Below are 20,871 nucleotides of genomic sequence, written 5' to 3'. Positions count from 1 at the left end.
GTCATTTAGAAACAATCCATCATCCTTTATTAAAGCTGTCAAGAGGGGGATGAGTTACCTCGAGGGACTCACGCTTTATGTGTAAATTGTGATGAGAACATGTTTATTGCTGTGCTACCTGCACATGATACTGTAGCTTCCTGGTTTCCAAACAGAGAGAGTGAGGAAAAGGAGGGACTCACACAGCTGGATTAAAGAATTTACTCAGAACTTACTCAGAGCTTTGTACCAGCTGTGAGGAGTGAGTCCATGCACACAGAGGTAAGTGAGCAGGGAGAAAAGGGCAGGAATGTGGGGATGAGAGGGTGGGGAATGACTCCACAGCTTCCCACAGTGCCCTGTGACTGGACCCAGTGGGGTGGACTTCACACTGGGCTTTTGTACAATATATTTTTGCCACTTTGGCTGAGCTACCAAGTTCAGGAGTCCCTACAGGCCAGTGCAGGCTGGCTCCCACTGCCCAGGGGATTTTCCAAAGGAAGGACAGACTTTTATCCCACACACTTAAATATTTGTGGAAGTGCTGAAGACTGCTATTCCCTATAAACTGAAGTTCAACCTGGCAACTCTTGATTTTTCTCTTCTTCTGGCTCCCATCATTGTATCCTGGCCAAGGAGGACTACCATCTCAGCACTCTTTGTCTAACTAAGATCAAACACAACCCTTTTCCTTGCACTCTGGCAGTGCATTCAGAGATTTGAATGCCCTCCCTGCAGTACACCTTGAGAGCTGCTAAGCTCAGGATGTCTTGGCAGCTCAGTGTTAAAGCAGAATAATTACAGATAAGGACACTGGGGACAACCAAAGTCAGTGAACTCTTGGAATTTCTTCCCAGCTGAACAAGGATGAAAAGAAGGGAGAAAAAAAATCAATTATCTGCACGGAAAAGAAAGCTCTTAAATATTCAGGTTCAGCAATATTTGTTTTGGGGACTATTATAGCTCAGACCCTGTTCCACTTCACAGGGCAGACTGGAGAGACCATGTTTTCAATGATACACCCTCAGTTCAAATGGCAGAAAAACAAACAAGTGCCACAGGCAATGGAGACAGAGATAAACCCTCTCTCTCCATAAACAGAGAATGAGGCCTGCAGGACACAATTTCTGTGAGCAGCCTTGTAGAGTTCAGCAGTTCAGAACACATACCAGAACCAGCCCCAAATGTTTGCTTTTCCTCAGGAAGTTGTTGGTAGGAAATAAACACTTCCACAACAAAATGAATTCTGCCAGGTGCAATTTCAGTTTTGCACCAGTAAATTTTATACTCAAGAAACTGGAAAATTATCAACAGATACTGCAAATTAGCCCTATTTCCCATGTAACCATTTTTCCCCTCAAACACTTTTCCAGGTAATAGCACTTCTTGTAATATTCAGAGAAAGACTGGAATGAAGTTTGAAAGTGGTGCTGTGTGGGAAGGGGTATTTCTAGGAAGCCCCTTGGTAAGCAATGTACATGAATGCCTGGCCCCCTCTCATTTCTGCCTATTTCTACAGGACTTTTGCTTTCACATATACGGGCTTTTTTCCATGGACCTCTGAAGACAACACACACTCAGAACTGAGGCTGGTTTTACATTTGCAATATTGTAGAGGTGGGAGCAAGCGATTTGTTTCCATCTATCTTGGTAGCTCAATGCCAAGTAATTGCATCCAAACTCCCTGCAAATCAGAAACAAGCCTAGGATCTCCCCCTTTGGATCTTCTCCATATGGAATATGGCTCACATCTGTGTTCAATCAAGCCAGTTGCTAAATGTCACAATGCCCTCATTCACAGGTAGCTTAAAGAACATTTAGCTCATAATAAAACAATCTGAACTCTGAAGTGGAACAGCTCTTCAGATGTGTGGTACTGTAAGTGTTCCTGTGAAGTATTTCTATCACAAACACACTCTCATGGAAAGACACCGCATGAAAGGTGTCCCCATGCCAGGCAGAGCCAGTGCCATGATTTCCCCTTGATAAGTAGATGTGGCCCTCCTCTATGCGAGTGTCCAAGGGCAACATGTACAGAAAAACTCTTTGTGAGCTGATTAATGTTCTACTCCTGCTCTCAAACAGATGGATTTCATTTGCTATTTTCCCTTCATTCACGTTTTAATTCGAGCATTCCCAAAAAGCCTATGCCATGGTCAGTGATAATTTCAATGGTGCGTGATCTGGCCTGCAAAAACTTTCATACCAGCTTCTCACCCTCTACATCTGTCTTTCAGTCACTGCAGTATAGGCTGCATTTCTCCCCCTCCTTGCCAGGTAAGAGCAAGTAAAGAAAAGAAAGGAATATTCATGGTTATTTTCAGTGTATTCAGAACTAAGCTCTGGCATTGCTAAAAAAAATAGTAATTTTTTTTTCAGCTTATGAATGCACAGTATGATACAGGAATCCTGGTGTCTTAGGGAGTGGTGATTATGAAGACAGGATGGGCCTGTGGTGTAGCTCAGATCAAAACCACAGCAAGCTTTGAAAAATCAGGTTTGTGTCCTTGTCTTTCACAGGTCAGAGGGGCCCTGACAACAGGGAGGTGTTCTCCAAGCCTCCTGTACTGCTCAAAAGAGAATAAGCTGCTCTATTTAGAAGAACAGATGGTTTGCACTTCCAACATTCAATGAAATACCCAACAGTCAGAGGAGGAGATGGCCAGGTTCAACACAGCTGGACAGTTTTAGTGTTTGTCACAGCTCTCTGGGCAGCCAGCAGCAACTGGGAGCCCAGGAAGACTGAAAAGATGCAACACTGAGGGGGGCTACCATGGGCATTTCTGAGTATCTTTGTGTCATGATTTAACTCCCAAAAAACAGAATGAGGAAGCTCAGACCTAAGCATTTCTCCAACTCAGATGAAATGCACAATGGTTCCACAGAGAGTTCTCTCAAAGGATTTAGGACCATTTAGGACTAATAAAATCAATGCCTGCAGGGGTCAGCTGAATTGCATGGTATTTTACAAGCCTGCATACAATGGCCTGTGCACTCTGACATCACCAGGCTGTTTTCCTGCAGGAAGCACTGCAGGAAAGTGGTACAAGGCCCCCGTCCTCCTCCCTGCACAGTGTGCTTTACTCTGTGCTATGAACAACATCTGCCTGAAGACTTCCATGGTCATTCAGAGAGGTTCTTTGCAGTGCTTTAGCTCTCTGACAAGCTAATGTTTCCTGCAGCAAATACTGCCTTCTCCAAGCTGCTACACTTTTAGTGAGAGGTCAAGCACTCATCAAAATTACCTCCCACCAGCTATACTCCAGTGCCTTGTAAGGTTCCAAATCCTACAACATCTGCCTGCATTTACTGGGCAAAAAGACTCATAAAACCTTGCATGGTTGTCAGCTGTGGAGGCATTTCAAGACTGTCCGACCTGTTAAAGGAGAAGAAAAACTCAACCCATATGTACTTTGCAGCAGATTGCTCAACTGTTTGCCATTAGGTGTAATGAACCCTTCCCCAAAGTGTCTTGTATTTCTGTCTGGAAGGGCTCAGTGCAGGGAAGAGCACACTGCATTAACCTAGATGTAAAGTATTATTCTACAATGTTGCACCACTCGACAGCAGCAGTGTCTGGTAAAGGACATTGCTCCCAAAAGCATATGAACACCTCCTGCAGATGATACTTCCAGATACAAAACCCATTCTAACTAAATCCATTTGTCTCCCACCCCAATCCCATGCAGTCCTGTCAGCCTGACCAGGTGTTTGAGGGCACTTTGCATGGTGATATAAAGCACATTTCACAGTTCAGCTTTTCTGAGTCGAAGCTCTTCCCCTGCTCCTGGGAGTACTCAACCCACAGAGCTTCAAAGAGCTTTAATAAGTGATGACCAAAGCAGCTTTAAGAGCCTGGCTTTTACCATCCTTTTGAGCTTGGTCATCTGTATAGCTCAATCCAGATCAACAGTAGTGCTGAAAGTGCTGGGATGGTTTACAGTTACTCTCAGGATTTGAACCATGGGAAAGCAGTTAGATTTTACTGTACTCTGAGAAAGTGTTCTTAACCACTTCTATCTAGCAATGCCACAGCTATAGAAGGAAATCACACTGGTCTGTCTTGAAAAACAAATCATAAGGAAATGTTTTGGTCCAAAAAGGGAACATCCTTACAGCAAGGATATAGACTGTTTCTATGTAATACCTTGTTGAAAAAAACAACCAGCAAAACTGACTTTATTCAGGTGATTCCATGGACACCAAAGAATAGATTCCCCCAGCTGCAGTTTCATCCTGGACACAATCCTTCACTGATGGATGACAAGACATGATAAAGGAAATCTGGATTTGCCACCTCCTATGCTAATTAGTGTCCATGAAGCTCCAGTTCCCAGGTCAGCAGTCAAATCTGAATAGCCTGAATAGTCAAATCTATCTGTCATCCCACTGGGGATAAAACCTTGCCCTGTCAGCACAGCTATTATCTAGCAATTCTCTTCCTCTTGAGCAAAGTAAATCTCCAAGTACCAGTGGAAAAGAGGGAGCTGGTCAGCACATCTCCACTCTCTCACCCATTATTAGGATCCTTGTAAGTCTCAACTGAGTACTCTAGATCCAGGCATTGGTCTTGAGGCTTTTCCAGCCTCCTTGCACTGCTTCAGTACTGCAGGGGCTCCAGGAGAACAGCCACAACAGAGAAAGATGTAAGAAACTTGACAACAGTAGAGTGATCTTTGTCCTGGTAATGACTTGTCAGCATCAATAAATCTGCCAGTTCGAGACTTTCTAAGTCAAATTGTCATCCTTCTCTTTTTATCTGTGATAACTCAATGGGCCCCTCTTCAGAGAGTACAGGTATTCCCACAGTTCCAGAGGTCACAGTGCTGCAGTGCAGAAATGTCAGTGTTTAAACCCTGCCAATATAAACAGAAGAGCTATCCAAATCACATATAAAAAGGCTCATGCAAGAGTGTTATCCACTGCCAGCAGAGCAGTTCAGAAACTCCTGAGCTGCACAGCCTGTGCTGACTCAAGCAGGGTCAGGTTGAACTTGCCCACAAACATCATCCCTGTGTCTCATCCAATGGCTGAATTCTGTTTTTTCCACCACAGCATTACCTCAAACAGTGCTTGGAGATGGGATACAACAAAAGCAGTACCAGTACTGCACAGCATCATGAATCTGATATTTCCTAACCTTCAAATGCTTGACTATGCAGGTATGAAGTTTCTTGATACAGATTTTTATATGTAATTTTACACTAGCTCTTCTATTGCCTTCTAGATATTTTCAAAATCAGTAGGTAAACTGCATCAATTATTCAGTGAAGCTTCCATAACATTTTAGCATATTCTTTGCCAATTGCACTGTAAGCTGAATAATCAAGGCCAAGTTCATGATTTCCCAAGCTACTACCATCATGTTTTTGGATTTTTTTTAAATCCTACAGAAGCAATGAAAATAAAATCCACAAAGAGAAGTCTCTGTGACATCCAAACATCTCTGTTTTCTGTGTTGATTTTGCTCATTAATCCACATTTTGAGATTTCTATCTGACTTCCACCAATGCTCCCAAGACAGTCAAGCAGCATGTTAGGGAAATGTCACTTCCTTCTTCTCTGTAGATTCCCCCTTTCTCACCACACAAACTTTTCTCTGTATTTTCCTTTACTACTGCCCCTACCTTACTGCTTCTTTCTGATTCATGACTGCCACAGCTGCTCCCATCTCCCTACTGCCACCTCTGCAAGCCTGATGCCAAAGTCACACAAAACTCTCAAGGAGACACAAAACACCTCCAAAATAAAAGCTCTGCCTCAGAGAAGATTCCCGTTTTGACTGTACCAGTTAATATTTAATTTCCATTAAATGGCAAGAGGTAGAGCAGAGCTTTCCCCTTGGGTAGCAGTAGCACAGATCCTTGCAGCCTACAGTGCATCACTGTCAACACCTTTGCCTCTCCCACGGACTTCCCTCTCCTGGAAGTCAGCTCGTTTTAAAACAAAGTAAATGGAGCACAGTCAGCCCCTGGTGTTTAAAAATCTTTGAAAGGGAGACTGTGCTGTTATTCTGAGGAACCTTGTATTTACACTGCAAAAAGTGAGGTCTGACCCCTCCTGAAGAGAGGCCTCTCCCTGCTGAACCCACCACGGAGTGGAGCACAACTTTACTGCCACGCTTTGAGACTGCAATTAATGCAAACCAGCTGTGAAGCAGAAGCTTTTGAAAAAGGCTGCTCCTTTTCTACTGAGGTTTTAATTTTATCAATCGAGGGCATCTGAGTGACAGTTTGCTGAGAACATGCTCTCACTTTCTTTCCTTTAGTTTTGGGACTTCACATGGATTCATGATCTGGATGCCAAAGTGTGATCCATATTTCTCAGGTGTAGATTGAAATTTCATCACTATTTTCATCACCAAGTACTTCAAGAATCGAGTTTAAAACTAAACATGGACTTCCTTTGCAAAATTCATGCAGGCAGAGGTAACTGTTCACACCAAATTGGTATTTATGACCTCGTATTGAATTTTTAACACACAAGTTGGCACATAATTGCAAGAAATTATGGCATCTCTTGGAAAAAAATTTGTCTAGATTATCCAGGTATCAACAAGGGTCAAAATGTTTTCAGCATAAGATAACATTTTAATTGATTAATTATTCAGATTTTACTTGTTCTCAGGCCAGGAGAACAATTCATAACCAAATCATTCCACAAACATAAGAAATATATATATAATTAATCCATTTTAAATCAGTGTTGCACAAAATAAATGCTAATTTCTATTCATTCACTACTTCACAGCTCATCAGAGAAAACAAATGCTCAGCAGTAGCAAAGAATTTCACTGCATAGGTCTTTGGTCCCAAATTTATGTCTGTCCCAAGCTCAACAATGTTCTGCAATTCCTTGGCAAAGGAAAGTTATCCTTGTTACATAACTGATTTTTCCTTTGTAATGTAAAAAGTATTTTGTGGGTAGATAGATTTGGATATTAAAAAACCCCAAAAAAGCAGTCAAATCTTTTCCTGCCCAACAACAGCATCCACAGTGGTCTTTGGCCACAGTTTTAACTGTTGTGCAACTTCATAGTTGCATGCCAGCTGTCATTTCAGCAATTATAACTGAAGAACAAGGCATTGTCTAGGAATTAATGACAAGCTGAGAAGAGATGGCCTAATGTGCAATCAAGGGGTAGCACATGCTCTTGCAACCACAGGAAATGCTCTATAAGCTGGCTGTTACTGCACTCTCTGCAGAGCTGATGGGTTTCTGGGCTAGCTAATGTGCTGGCAGGATTTTCTCTTTGTATTTTACATAGCTCACTAAATGCTAAGTTTCTTATATTCCAAAGATTTCTCTCCCACCCTCAGCAAGAAGCAGTTTCCTCAGCTGCCAGTTAAGACATTAAATTTTGGGGGGCAGAATTGGAAGATAATCTTTGTGTCTCATGTTCAATTTCTATCACTGAATAATAATAATTTTACCAGAATTCTGAGCAAATCACTGAACGGCTAAATTGTCAGAAAATGTAAACTTAGAAAAATGTGTAAAAAAAGCAAAAATATATTTCTAACATCAAGCCCAGGGTGTTTGGTGATTTGGTGCTGTAATTGAACACTTACATGAGGATTGATTAAGAAATGAAATGGACCTTGAGGAAACATTTCTTTCCCAGCATGACAAATTTACCACTTTAAAGGCAAAAATCTAATGCAAGCTGTTACCTCCTCTCCAGATTCAAGACTCTAAAAGTGAGTGCCATCCCCAGACTGTCCACATGCATATTTCAGATCTCTTCATTACGAAACAAATAATTTTCTAAATGCAATAATGACATGGAACAACCCTGTACACAGCACAGGTTAAAAAGAAAAAGAAGAGAGGAAAAAAAGTCACTCCTTCAGAGCAAATATGTGAATACCAAATTTCAGTCTGAATGTTACTTGAAGCCTGATGATATCCACTGTTACTTGGCAATTAAAATCTTTATTTCAATCCACGGTACCTTTGCAATATGGTTTTGTGTCATTTTTATGAGCTATGGAACTTGCTAATCTCATCTTCTATATTTGTATGTATGTGTGACACATTGCATTAGCTATTTGGCTAACAAACTCTTCCACAATTAATTTAGTTTCATGCTAGGGAAGCATGAAAATAGATTTCCCCTTCTAGCTGGCTGTAAAATAGCTCTTTTTCTTTACTACTTACTGACCAAAAGGATGTTATAACTTCATTCTCACTCTTTAGTGGATCCTGTTCTCGCTCAAGAACCGGGATACAATTGACAGCTGGAGATCAGGATGAAAAGCTGACTGCTGCCCCTTTACACCCGCATCACCTGTGTTTGTACTGCAAACAAACAGACCTGAGCAGGGACAGAATCTGGTTTCAGAGGTCCCATTTACTGCTCACAGCCTCACAGGCATCCCAGCCTGCCAGTGCTGCTGCCAGACAAACACCAGAGGGAACAAACCAGCCCCAACCACGCTGGCACTTACAGAAGGGCAGCATCTGTCCTACAGCCCTGTGAGACAAAAATTCGTCACCCAAGAGGTTGCCTATTCCTTGGTGAGTGGTGTATCACTTACAGTGGGCATTTATTTGCTGCTGTAACTCATATCTGAGGGGACAGTGAGGAGAAATCACAATCTGAACAATCTGACCACCCACCCTCACCTACAGATGAGATCCCAGCTCTGGGAGCTGGTCCTCAGTGGAGGCAAACAAGACAAACTTATTTCACTTATGTACCTGAGCTATTAACACTACAATACTTGCAGAGAATTGCTTAAAAAATAAATTTTTCCTTGTACTTTATAACAGAGAACTGAGCAGCCTTTGGAGGTACCTTTTCTTGCTGAGCCCCTGACCATCACCCTCTTCATGATCCCTCTTCCCATATGATGCAAAAAACATTTTGTCCTTGAACTGGGAGTTAGAAGCTTGACTCTTAAAGCCCCCCTGAACTTTTTAATAAAAATATATCAATAAAAGTTTGCCCTTTTCAGCTGGTCTAGCCCATCAGCAGCAAAGTCCCAGTGGCCCTGGAGCTGGGTGGCACAGGCAGCGACCACCTCCCCACCCCCAAGTGCTGTGGCGTGGGAAAGCCCTGAGCCCACATTCCTCAGCAGCACTCAGCACAGGAAGGCTCCTGGCTCCTCACTCAAACCTTTCACTAGCACTCAGCAAGGTAAATAAACCATACAGTCAGGGAGCTTCAGACTGCTCCTCTCACAAGCCAGCAGAGGAAGGGTGGAAATATTTGTTTACAGGAAGACACATTTACTCCTGCTCCCTGTGCCTTGGAGAAAGCACCTGCCACTTGCAGAAACTGTTTTCTTTTGCGTTAAAGGCTTATTGAGCTGGCTGAAACGATCTTCCTGGAGTAAATATCTGAAAAGAAGTGATTTTACCTAATAGCACAGTATGGCTCTAGGGCACGTTCATGCTCACACACAGAGCTCTCCTCAGCCTGTTTCAGTACAACTCATGGCTGTGCCACTGCTGCTTGCAAGTGTAATTTTCAAGTGCTGATGCACAAAATTTGCTTGTCTAAACCTCTTGACAATGGAGACACCTTAAAAACCTCAGTCCTAATAAAGTCAAGAGTCTGCCTTCTCAAAAGAGCACATGTGGAAGTAGGACAGGTGAAACCTGTAGGAGTCCAAGTGACCAAAAACCCCAAACCCACATGCTTCCTTTTTATTTTTTTTTTTTTTTGTTTGGTTGCCAAATCCAACACAGGTGTCTTCAGCATGCACTATGAGGTATCCAAGCCTCAAAAAACACCTTAGTGTTAGACATAACATGCTCTAAGAAAACCAGCAGGTGAAGTCTCAGACAGGGGTCAACTCTTAGTCTTCAGCTTTCTTAGATAATAGCTGGAATAAAATGGATTTTACCTTGTTTTCTCTGTTTTCAGAACTGTTTAGGATTTTAGTTGGTCTCAGACTTAAAATAAAAGTGGATGTGAATCCCCACCTTTCACTTTCAGGATTGAGAAGAATTAAGAGAATTAAAAGACAGTTTTGTAAGGGGAACAGGTAAGTATAATGTCACAAAAGGGCCTTTTGCATAAAACCCTCAACAATATCAAAAAGCAAAGTGATCTTTCTCCCCTTCAACAGCTTCTATAAGAGTTTGGGAAACTCATGCAATTCCTCTTTGGTTTTCCAACCCTTGGAAAATCTCAGAGGGATGGACAAAGCCAACACAGAGCTTTATCCTCGTGTGCATTCATCTCTCCTCAAGCAGAGTCACATTCATTTTTCTCAGTATTAAAGTATCAGGCTGTTAAAAAATACTAGCAGGGAGATTATGCAGCAGTTTAAGCATAGAGCAGTTTGTTCAGGTCAGCATAAGGCAGAAGGAAGCATAATACTGACAGGACTGTTTGCATGAAGTGTAAAACCACCTTTGTTTGGCTTCCATCAGAAAGCAGGAACTCACACCAACACAACAATCCCAGGTATGCAATCACAGAACTAATTAAGAAAAAGAAAACACAGTTTCTGCAGAAAGACAAAGCTTATATTGATCACAGGTGAAATTCTGCTAGGACATAACCCTGTTAAATCCAGTCCCTCAGCCAGAAATCAATGCCTTGATGAGCAAAACAGATCAAGCAGCGACTTACCCCCTTCCCTGTGCTGACTGCCTGCACCTACAAGCTTTCCACAGCACTGGCAGGAGGAGAATTGGTCCAGCACGGGGCTGTGGGTGGCCCAGGTGACCCTGATCACTCACCGTGCATCTGGTAGGTGTAGGGCGCCTGCCCCGCCGCGGGCGCGCTGAAGCTGGAGCCGTAGCTGAGAAAGCCGCTCTGCCCTGGAGAGTGGCTCAGGCTGTCCTCTGTCTTAATGCCTTTGGGAGCCAAGAGCAAAACGTGAGTGCTTGTCACATACAGAGGTACAAAAGGCAAGTGCAGGAATTAACGATTTTTCAGCTGGATTTTAACCTAACAAACTCTCCTTTTTCACACTTTCTTTCACACGCATATGTAACATCCACATATATATATCTTACATATATACACACATATATATATATATTATATGTATATATGTAGATGTGACAGCCTGGTCAGAGAGTGAGAAAACTAGGTAAGTTTTCCCAGAACTGATTTGTGAGACTTTGGGGAGTTGAAGATAAACAATGATAACTTATTTTTATAAACAATCTGCAGGTGTTGTTTTCCTACTCTCTGTTTTCCTGTTTTTCTCAAAGATTGTTTATAAGAAAAGTGTTTTGTTAATTAGCCAATCAGGTGAAATGTATTGATTAATTGACCAATCTAGTCTGTCTGTATCAGAACAGTGTATAAAAGAGAAAATTTCGAAGTGAGCTACTATGCAAACCAGCCTTCTAGTAAGTCGATTCTACTCAACAGTAACATATATATCTCTATATATATGTGTGTATATCTATATATCTATATATAGATATATATATATCTATAAATAGACATATATATGTGTGTGTGTGTGTGTGTGTGTGTTTAATTACTTGCATTACCCAAACAGGTCTCCTAACAGCCAGACAAATACATCACAAATTTATTTCTGATTTATTAATATATTTGAGTCAGCTACATCCTGTATCCACAACCAAATCCACTTTTGCTAACATGGGTAAACAACCATGAATAATTCTGTTCTCAAAAGCAATTTATGAACATATAATTTTGTTATAGAATTGAAGAAATTCACTGACACATAAACTTCCTGAAGAGTTATCAGATGCAAGCAATGATTAACAATAGAACAGGACCTTCAGCAAAATAACCTCAAGATTTCTGTTCTCAAAAGAGTTATTTTTTACTTGCATTGTATTTCCAGCTTTGGTATCAAAACATTTATTGGCAAGTCCTACAGGAGGGTTATCATCTACTCAGTTGGATATAACATACAGTTCAGGAACAATAGGTAAGCCCTGAAGCCACAAAAATCTTTTCATTTCTAAAACCAGGCAATTAAACTGACAATTTACAGAGGAACAGCAGTAGTTGAATTAAACATTGCAAGATGAAACCCTTGCTGGTAATGAAAGGAGTTGATATTTTATTCTGAGATGCTGCTGAGATTGTAAGCTGTATTATTAAAATAAACAGCCAAAGGTGCAACATATTATGAACCCTTTGGGCGTGATCCTTCCCTCGTTTGCATCCTATTTGCACAACAAAAGATGGCCACTGGACACTCCTTGGGTTCAGGGATTAAACAAAGACCCTGCTGATGTTTGGGCATTGGATTTACACACTTTCCATGCTGTTGTCATCTTTTAGCACTTGTAGACAAACTTGTAGACAAGTTGAATTCAGGTGCCTTACCCCAAACATGCTCATTTCTAGCTTAACAAGAAGCAGCAAGTCTGTGCTTGCTCAGGTTTGGAATAAGCTCTCCCAGATAAAGTTTTCTCTAATAAAAATCACTTATTATAGCTTTAGGTGAGAAGAACTGCAATGCAGTTTGAGCACAAGCTCATAACAAGATGACTGTGAAAGGCAGGAAGTTTATTTGGGCAGTGGGGGGACAAGTGCTGGTGCAAGTGTGGGGTTTCATCACTGCTGGGGAAGAGAAGCATGTGCAGAGAAGCCCCTCTTCCCAACACCCCGTGCTTTTCTATTCCATCAGCACTCCACAGGCCACCATTCAACCTGCCCACCCCAGTTACAATTAATCTTCAGCAAATGGGCCTCTTTGGAAGCCTAAAAATTGTTGTCAGACAGCAAAATACCTTAGCACCAAATTAATTTCCACATAATGTTCTGTTTTGTCTAGGAACTGGCCGAGTTTTATTTTTTGTGCCTAAAAACAATAGTGCTTCATTGTTCTTGGTTGTCAGCCAGGTGGAGTTTTTCATATGCTGAGCTGAGTATCTTAGAGAGGGTATACAGGCTGGGGGAGGGAAATCACTGCTCAAGGATGCTAAGAGGTCACCCACAGGATTTATAAGCAGCATATGGGCCTGACACATGTATGCCCTAAAGCCTCTAGGCAGTAGCAAATGGCTCTGCTTTCACCTGCTCTAACAGGACAACTGTTCAGAGTTTTCCTTGGAAGTCAGCCAGCTGATGCAAACACAAATAGCTCCAAGAAAGGGTCTCAAAACAGTCCTCTCGTCATCCTGGTAGAGCTTTGGCTCTGCCAAGGCCACTACCCCAGCCTTCCCGAGTGCTGCACTAAATTTCCCTTCAGGAAAAGCTTTGTCTGTATAAAAACTTCTGGTTGTGAAGAGATACTGTATTTGCCAAGTAAACAAAGGTGTTAAGGAGCACAAGAGAAAACAGGAGAGGAAACAAAACTGTGAAGCCATTTTAATGGTGCAAGACAGCCCTCATGGGACTAGCCAGAAGCAGGAAGCTCAAAGCTTTCTGTTAAAGAGCTGTACCTAAACGCGAGCAGCATCTCTTTGGCCTTTAGGAGTGGAAAGGAATTTCAGCTTCCTCAAGAGCTCAGTATCTCCATGCAGAGCTTGAGGACACTTAAGGCTTGGTTTAGCAGGCATTCCTCTGTCAGGAGTGCTGGTTTAATTAGCTCCCTGTGCGAATCCCCCAGCTGCTCCTGCCCAGCACTGTCTCCCCACAGCTGTTGGCAAGGCTGTGCAGAAAAGCAGGGAACAAAGCTGACTGGGGTTAGAAATGTTGACTGCACATATAGCCAGTAAGTGCCCATTTAAACACAAACTGTCTTCCAAAACCAAGGTACTTTGTAACATCTCACCCATGCCTCATTCTGCTCTGCATTTTGGTTCTTCTGTAGTAATATAGACTGAATTTTTCTCAAAGTAGCTGTGTTATTGAAACCTTAAGAAGAATCAAGGATGGCAAAGTGTAGTTTCCATAAATATCATATTTACTGTACTTTGTCTTGACAGTGAATCATGGGAACACTCACAAGCTATTGCTCTTAAGTGGCACATCCTACTGAACCTGAATTTCTCATAATCTACTACTGACTAGCTCCAAACTTACCTAGTTTGCAAAAACATAACCCACGGTATGACAAGCTGATAGGTTTAAAGCTGATACAGTTCAAAGGAAACCCAACACTTTTAAAGTCAGACTTTCCTCTAAGCCTAAGAAGACAACGTTGCTGAGACACAAATGACACTTCAGTCTAAAACGTAAAGACTCCAAACCAATTTTGCCAGCAGCAGGAGGACGATGCCCTCGCAGGACTCTGGGGTACTCACTGTAGGAGGGGATTCCGTAGGGCTGCCCCGGGGGGGGATAGGCAGTGTAGGCAGCAGCCTGCTGGATCCCCGTGCTGTACTGAGCCTGTCCATAGGCTGCCATGGTGGGGAAGGACGGGACTGCCACTATATGGGGATAATGTCTATTCAGAACAAGAAAACAGAAGGGTTTAAGGCAATAGCTACTGCACATGATCTTCTAGAGCACAAGCAGAACAGTTCCAGACATCTTGCTAAAATAACGTTCAACACAGGATGCTGAATATGTTGGGAGCTTGGAACTGAGTGGACTGAAGCAGAAGTTTGTTTTATGAACTATCAGATTAAGCCACCTAAATGCACGGTGACTTTAAGGCAGTGGGAAATACATGCAAGTTAAAAAAATAAAATCAACACCGATTTTTCATGTTTCATTTTAAGTTTGCCGAGCAAGTGAGTGAGATGGGAAACCTCAGACATTTTGACACATCCCCTCTGTGGTCACTCATAAACACAACAGTATTCAAACTGATAAGGTTTGGATACCCAGGGGTTCAAAAGCACAGTTCACAGTACCTCAAACCTTATTTCACTCCATATCCAAGAAGATTAAAAAACAGCTACTTCCCTGTGCCAGAGGCGTGTGGGGGAACAGGTGGATGGGCTCAGGGCAGGTGTTTTTTAAGGTGACAGAAATCTGCACAAAATGGCTGTTCAGCAAAACAGGGATTTTAAATTACAGCACTTGGCATGAGAACTCACTTTGTGGTGTACAGATGGAGAGGACACTGCGGTGCTGCTTTGCTGTTACCTGGAAAACAAAATTAAAGGGTCTTAGATTTTCATTGTGTTCTGTTCTGTAGCCAAGCTGATACAATTGGTTTTACCACTGCTGGTTTGAGAAAAATATACAGGAATCAAAGACTTTTTATTTTTTGGTTAATATTCCCAAACTGAGGTAGGTAAGAAAGATATTCTCTGCTTAACAACAAATACAGATTTAATTTATAATTGAGGGTGATACCAGTTGATTGAACTACCAGATTCTTCTTCTCCTGGGACTGATATCAGTCGTGAAGCTGGGCTTTGAAGCAATGACTCACATGCTAAAGGCTATATAAGCCAATACTATGATTGCTGAAGTGATTTAAGCTCACTGCACATTTTGATCTCTAGCTTTTTTTGGTACTCTTCTAGGCCATGACTCACTTTCTTTAATGTCCATTAAAATATATCAAAGAATAGTAAATATTAAAAATACAACATCATAAATCTTCTTAATTTGAATTTTTTTTGAGTTAACTATAGCATACCTTATTGAACTACCAGCAATCAAAAAATTACATCAGTAGAAAACCTATCATACAAGTTATATGTGCAAGATGCCTTCTAATGAACCAAACCAATTGTGTGCTGTAACACTACCAAAGCAATACGTGCCACCAGCTTTATTCAGAGATAAATTTATATTTACCAAATTAAAAACTAAAAAATCAAAACCAACCAACCAAGCTAAATTAAAACCTGCAACTTGTACTGAAAATGTCACACCAAAATACCACCATGTACATTTTGCAGGTTGCCTCCACAGTGCCATCCAAACTTTGCTCCTCGGCTCCAGGCTGGAGCTGTCATTAATTCAGCACTACAAATGCCAAAAAACTCTCACAATCATCAGTAATGACAAGCCACACCTGATTCAGCCTCTGTGTCTCCTGGCTGCATCAATGCACACACCAGGCTCACTGCACATGGCTTCTCCACCCACCCTCAGTGACCAAACCAGCACAACTTCCTTTGTTCAGACATTGGTCAGCTGGCAAATGAAACATTTAAACCATTTTTCATTTAATGAAATATGCAAGCACATATAAAGTCTAAATGCATGCAAACAGTCCTACGGCTTTGGGTAACTTGTGCTGTAAACATGGACAGAATGACCAAAAAGATCCAGCGAGATCACATCTGAAATGTCTGTTCGTCCTGATTTAGATCTCTCTTGAAATTGTTCTTTCACACACAACCCTTTTTCATAACATTTTACATGGCTTGATTATTTTACACTACAACACGGAGATTACACCAAACTATTTAAAAAAGCACTGCCATTTCATCTGGTAACTTTTTAGACTAAATTTCAATAAAAATTGCATCATCATGAGTTCTTACTAAAAATATGAATTACTAGGTATTATTGTTTTTTTTAGAATGTCAATTTATATAATTAATGGTGAAAGCTCTACATGCCTAATCACTAACAGGATCACCTTAATCACTGACAGAAACAAAACCAGAAAGACTCTTTCTTCAAACCCCTGCAGCCCTCCCACACCTTAGAAAAGTAAAACCCACCTGCAACCCTACATTGCTTTCTGTACCTATAAAATGTGGTACAGTAACCTATTTCCCAAGAAACAGGCAGAGAGGTTTAGTTTAAAATACTGACAAAGGACAGTGTTATAAAAATGCACATATTATTCACAAAGGATAATATTATACAGACATATCTATTTGCTTATGCATCCACAGAAAAAAGACTGAGTTTAAATCCAAAACTGGGCTTACCTGAGTCACTTTCAAACTCACTATGAAAAATTTGCTTTGACTTACCTGAAAGACAACAGTTCAGAAAATTAGATTTTCAGACTGCGAAAACAAGAACTACACCATTTCTGTCACTCATTACCAAACAGAACTGCACTTAAGAAATAGACATTTTGCAATTCATTTCTTTAATTCTTAATGGCTTTTACATCAAAAAACCAGCAGAACAGTTTGAGCACAAGCCTCGTTTCTTTTCTCTTTGAAAAACACCACAGCTTCAAATTTTTGATTTTGGTACAGAGTAAATAAGTTTGCCAAGAATGCCAAGTAGGAGTTTACTGTGTGTGAATATGCAGTATGCTACTGTCACTGACAAGAAAAGGCAAAGTTGATGCTACAGGCAAAATGTGCAAATTATACATTATATATATAATAATTCAATTATATTGAAAATTGTATTGACATAACTGCACATCTCATGACAAGCACTCATGAAAACAACAGGCCAGACAGCTACATGGACATCTAAATGAGTAAGTACTATGACTGGACTTGCTAAATTTAATACTTTATGTGTAATACAGAGCATAAATTTGTGTGCATTTATTACATCAAGAGCTCTGTCAGTCTGAGAATTGTCAAACACACAAGTATTTTCCCGTTCTTCAAATTAACCACAACTATTTTCAAGGGGAAGAGCACAATCTTGGTAGCACAGGGGATCATTCTGTAGAAAAAACACCATAATATTTCTATAAGAAACAAATCAATGTGAACTGTCATTGGCAAAGTGGTGTCCAACAGCAGCTCCTGTGTTGGCTCTTATTTATACCACATAACAAAAAACAGCTCCTGCACCAAGACTTTTACAAAATGATGGACCTAAAAATCATTTCTAGCTCTAATCTTTTCTGCAAACAGGAACATTTAAAAGGATGTTTCCTTTAGGCTGTTATTCCTTCTACTGCTCTTGTAAATAGGCAGTCACGATGGGCGTGACTTAACCATGCAATTCCTAATGCCTGAGCAAACATGCAAACAAAACATCTCCTGGCCTTCTAAGAGCCTCTAAATGAAGGGTTAAACATACTACTAAAACATAATAGCCAGTGCCTTTTCCTACCTCCCCTCTAACAGGAAGGCTGACAGATCCTGACCGCAGCAAACAATAGCTGGGATTGTACTAGCAAGAACTAGTTCAGCTGCATCACTTGCCAATAATTTTTTTAGCAGATTTAACATTCTTCTGTTTCCTTCACTTGAACAGTAGGATGGGGTAGGGGGGTGAAGGAGGAGAGCAGATAAATTTCCATCAGAGCCTCAACCACTGAAAGAATTTGTCCCTGGTACCTGCCAAATGTGAAACTCCAGAGCAGAGGCCAGCAGGGCTGACCATTTGGGGATGGCAGCAGTGGTGTCAGAGCGATGCAAACTGGGGCACAGAGCTGCTTTGGCAGGAGGTTTTCAGGCTGCTCAATACATTTCTGGGTCTGGGAGCCCCCACACCTTAACAGCAGCAGCAGCACAGCCACCAAAGCCCAGGGCTCATGTTCACACCACCACTGGGGCTCCAGCAAAAACTACCAGGTCTACACAAAATGCAGTTTACACCCGCAATTCTTCCAGTGGAACAAAAATCTACACATGCACGTGTGTAAATGCAGGCACCAACTATACACAGATATATAATTACATATGAAATATTTCTGTTCCATTTACATTCAAGCCACTGTGGAACTAAAGGATTCAGCCACAACTGGCGAGTATACAGAAAAAAAAAACCTTCAAAAATCTCAGTTGCTCACTACACTGTAGAACTAATTGCCAGAAGCAGAGGCCTTGCAGTGGCCAGCTCCCTTTGGTAACATATATTCACATATTTTATGTTAAAGTAGCAAACAGCAAGCAGAAGAGCAGCCTACCTTCTATGTCATCTGGAGCCGTGGTATAAATGTGAGAAAGGTTAAGCTTCAGTCTGTCAGGGCACTCTCTATTTACAGTCAGACTGGGTGATATCACTAGATCTAGCATTTCCTTATACCTGAAGGAAAACAAAGGAAAAATACAATTTATTCATTAATTATGCATGCTTACTAATGATTCAATTTTTTTTCCCTAAGAGTATAAATATTAAAGCTGATTACCTAAACCCAGGCTTCATATAAATTCCACATAATAACATTCACTAAAGTTTTCATCAAAGGGAAATGCTGAATTAAAATGCAGTACTTGCTTCCTTGGAGATTACACCCATCTGATTAATGAGTTCCCTTTCTTCCTGGATTTTGCCATACAAAAACTAAATTCCAGATCTCTCATATGCCATCAAAGCAAGAATACACACAGCAGTGTCCAGTGAGGCTGCAGAACAGACTGTAACAGGCTGAAAATGAAGCTGAGGGCAGTTAAGATCATTATCGAGTCTGACAAGGTAATAAAGTTAGCACTGGTGACAGGATCAGTTTTCCAGGGGACACCCAAACCAGGCACCCCATTACAATGTCCCGGCCATTAGGTGGCAGTGATACAAGGACAGTCCCTCTCACATGAGCAACCTTCCCTGATGCAACCAAAAACTTCATTTGAACGACATCTAGGACTTACATCTCTGAAGAAAAACAGAATTCTTCATGTGTGCACATGACCTACACCACTATGAAAGCTTACAACCTCTGCATTACCTAAACAGTCCAGAAACAAGGACTAAATCACTATTTCAGACCTTATGTATCAAATCAATAGGTCTATTACTGAGCACACATTTCCAGTTCATGTGATACCTGCAGACCTTTTCAGCTGCTTGCTTCCCTTGGAAGTTTTGGATGTTTTGGATGGGTACAAAATATGTCATTAAGTGCACAGATTTACACACCTATGTTTGCAAGTTTTGGTGAAGACAGTGGGGTGAGTACAATGAGGTCTGGCACATTTGATACCTGCACAACTCCTTTTACGCAAGGCAGGTTTCCTTGAAACCTTCACTCCCATCATGTTCTCCCCCTGTTCCCTGTGCAGCCAATGCCTGTGTCTAGAACTGAAGAACCCACTGGGCAAGGAAAACCTAGAGCTAAATTTCTCAATTAACTGGCTTTATTTCTTTTTAAATACACAAAATGCAATGGAAACCCATTTGCATTTTCCAAGACTAAACCTGCAGCTTTTGGTTCAAGGCCAGAACAGATGATGGACAGAGAACTCAAAGATTCTGTGTAGTTCTTTGCTTTCCATGGCCACATAGAGCACAACCTTAGTTCAGTTCCCTGGAAGTCAGTGGGTGGAATTAGGGCTGTTAGGGGAAAACATAACTGTGCTCTTGGACAGAGGGAATTTGGTGGTGAGTGGATCCTGGCTGCAGCTTGGTCAGGCTTCCCTTCTCTCATCACTGAATGTGCCTGCCAAGGCAGCTGGCACATCCCTGCTCCCAGGCTGGCACCTCCCCGAGCTGGACTATGCAGGCAGCACCTGGCTGGTAACAATCCACAGCACACCTCCAACACCCCAAAGTTAAAGAGAGCAGCACATAAAGCTGAAATCAGGCTTCTGCAATAGCAATCTATGTACTTCTGGGAGAAGCCAAGAGGTTTGTTTTGATTTTCTGTTTAAATACCCCTGTATGGCTTTACCAGCTTTGAGAAACAGAAAACCACATACTTTTTATCTGAACCTCCCCAGTCCTTTTTATAAAGCCTGCAAGTCCGTGTGAGGGAGGGCAAGTATTGTTAAGAACAAGCACAAACCAGATCATTTCACCTGTAACTAAACAGCAAAACCAAAGCTAAATTCATTTTTACTTTCTCACTTGGCAGCTGCCCAGAAAGAAAAAAACATGAACCCTCTGTGAATTCACAGAACTACCAAAAACAGGCATGAAGAGGCATAACCATGTACAGTGTCCACAACCCCAATCCTCTTCTCTCCAGGTGGGATCTGTCTGCCTCCCTTGGAAATCCATGTGAGTATCTCATCACCAACACAGCCTCAATTCCAAAGGCTTCCCAAGTAGGTGCCATGAAGGAGACCTCATGAATGACCAGCGTGGTAGAAATGCTCAGGATCCAACCCTTGTGTCATCCCTTTGTCCCCAAGTGCTACCTGCTACAGATTAGCTAAGGAAACAAGAGCAGCATAAAAATCAGCCTTGCTCTGCAGCTGCATCTTTGTTGCTAGTGGGTCTCAAAGGGTTCCACCTTCAGATGTGTCTTTGTAAGAGGAGCACAACTGGCT

The 20,871-nt window shown here is 41.5% G+C and overlaps 1 protein-coding gene and 1 long non-coding RNA gene across 8 annotated transcripts in view; one reads left to right on the top strand and one right to left on the bottom strand.

The window, feature by feature from the left end:
- The window catches only part of EYA2 (EYA transcriptional coactivator and phosphatase 2), an 89,086-nt gene that overhangs the window by 32,170 nt on the left and 36,045 nt on the right, over positions 1–20,871 (bottom strand). For 4 of the 6 annotated variants that reach the window (XM_053992563.1, XM_053992560.1, XM_053992565.1 and 1 more), the window contains exons 2-6: positions 18,570–18,688; positions 16,669–16,713; positions 14,866–14,914; positions 14,125–14,267; positions 10,678–10,794 (exon numbers count right to left, since the gene is read on the bottom strand). In XM_053992563.1, coding sequence (XP_053848538.1) covers positions 10,678–10,794; positions 14,125–14,267; positions 14,866–14,914; positions 16,669–16,713; positions 18,570–18,678 — 463 coding nt within the window. In that variant the 5' untranslated portion in view covers positions 18,679–18,688. The remainder of the gene's footprint in view (positions 1–10,677; positions 10,795–14,124; positions 14,268–14,865; positions 14,915–16,668; positions 16,714–18,569; positions 18,689–20,871) is intronic. The other 2 variants (XM_053992562.1, XM_053992566.1) reach the window with 2 other exon arrangements.
- Positions 1,824–7,894, top strand: LOC128815665 (uncharacterized). Of its 2 annotated transcripts, none has more exons than XR_008439699.1 (6): positions 1,824–1,857; positions 2,217–2,256; positions 2,359–2,476; positions 5,035–5,141; positions 6,248–6,407; positions 7,664–7,894. It is a non-coding gene; the product is annotated as an uncharacterized LOC128815665 (long non-coding RNA). The 2 variants fall into 2 exon arrangements; XR_008439698.1 differs by lacking the exon at positions 1,824–1,857 and adding an exon at positions 2,016–2,134.

Source organism: Vidua macroura, chromosome 17 (genome assembly GCF_024509145.1).
Source record: "Vidua macroura isolate BioBank_ID:100142 chromosome 17, ASM2450914v1, whole genome shotgun sequence".
NCBI lineage: Eukaryota > Metazoa > Chordata > Aves > Passeriformes > Viduidae > Vidua > Vidua macroura.
This window is presented reverse-complemented; position numbering and strand designations above follow the sequence as displayed.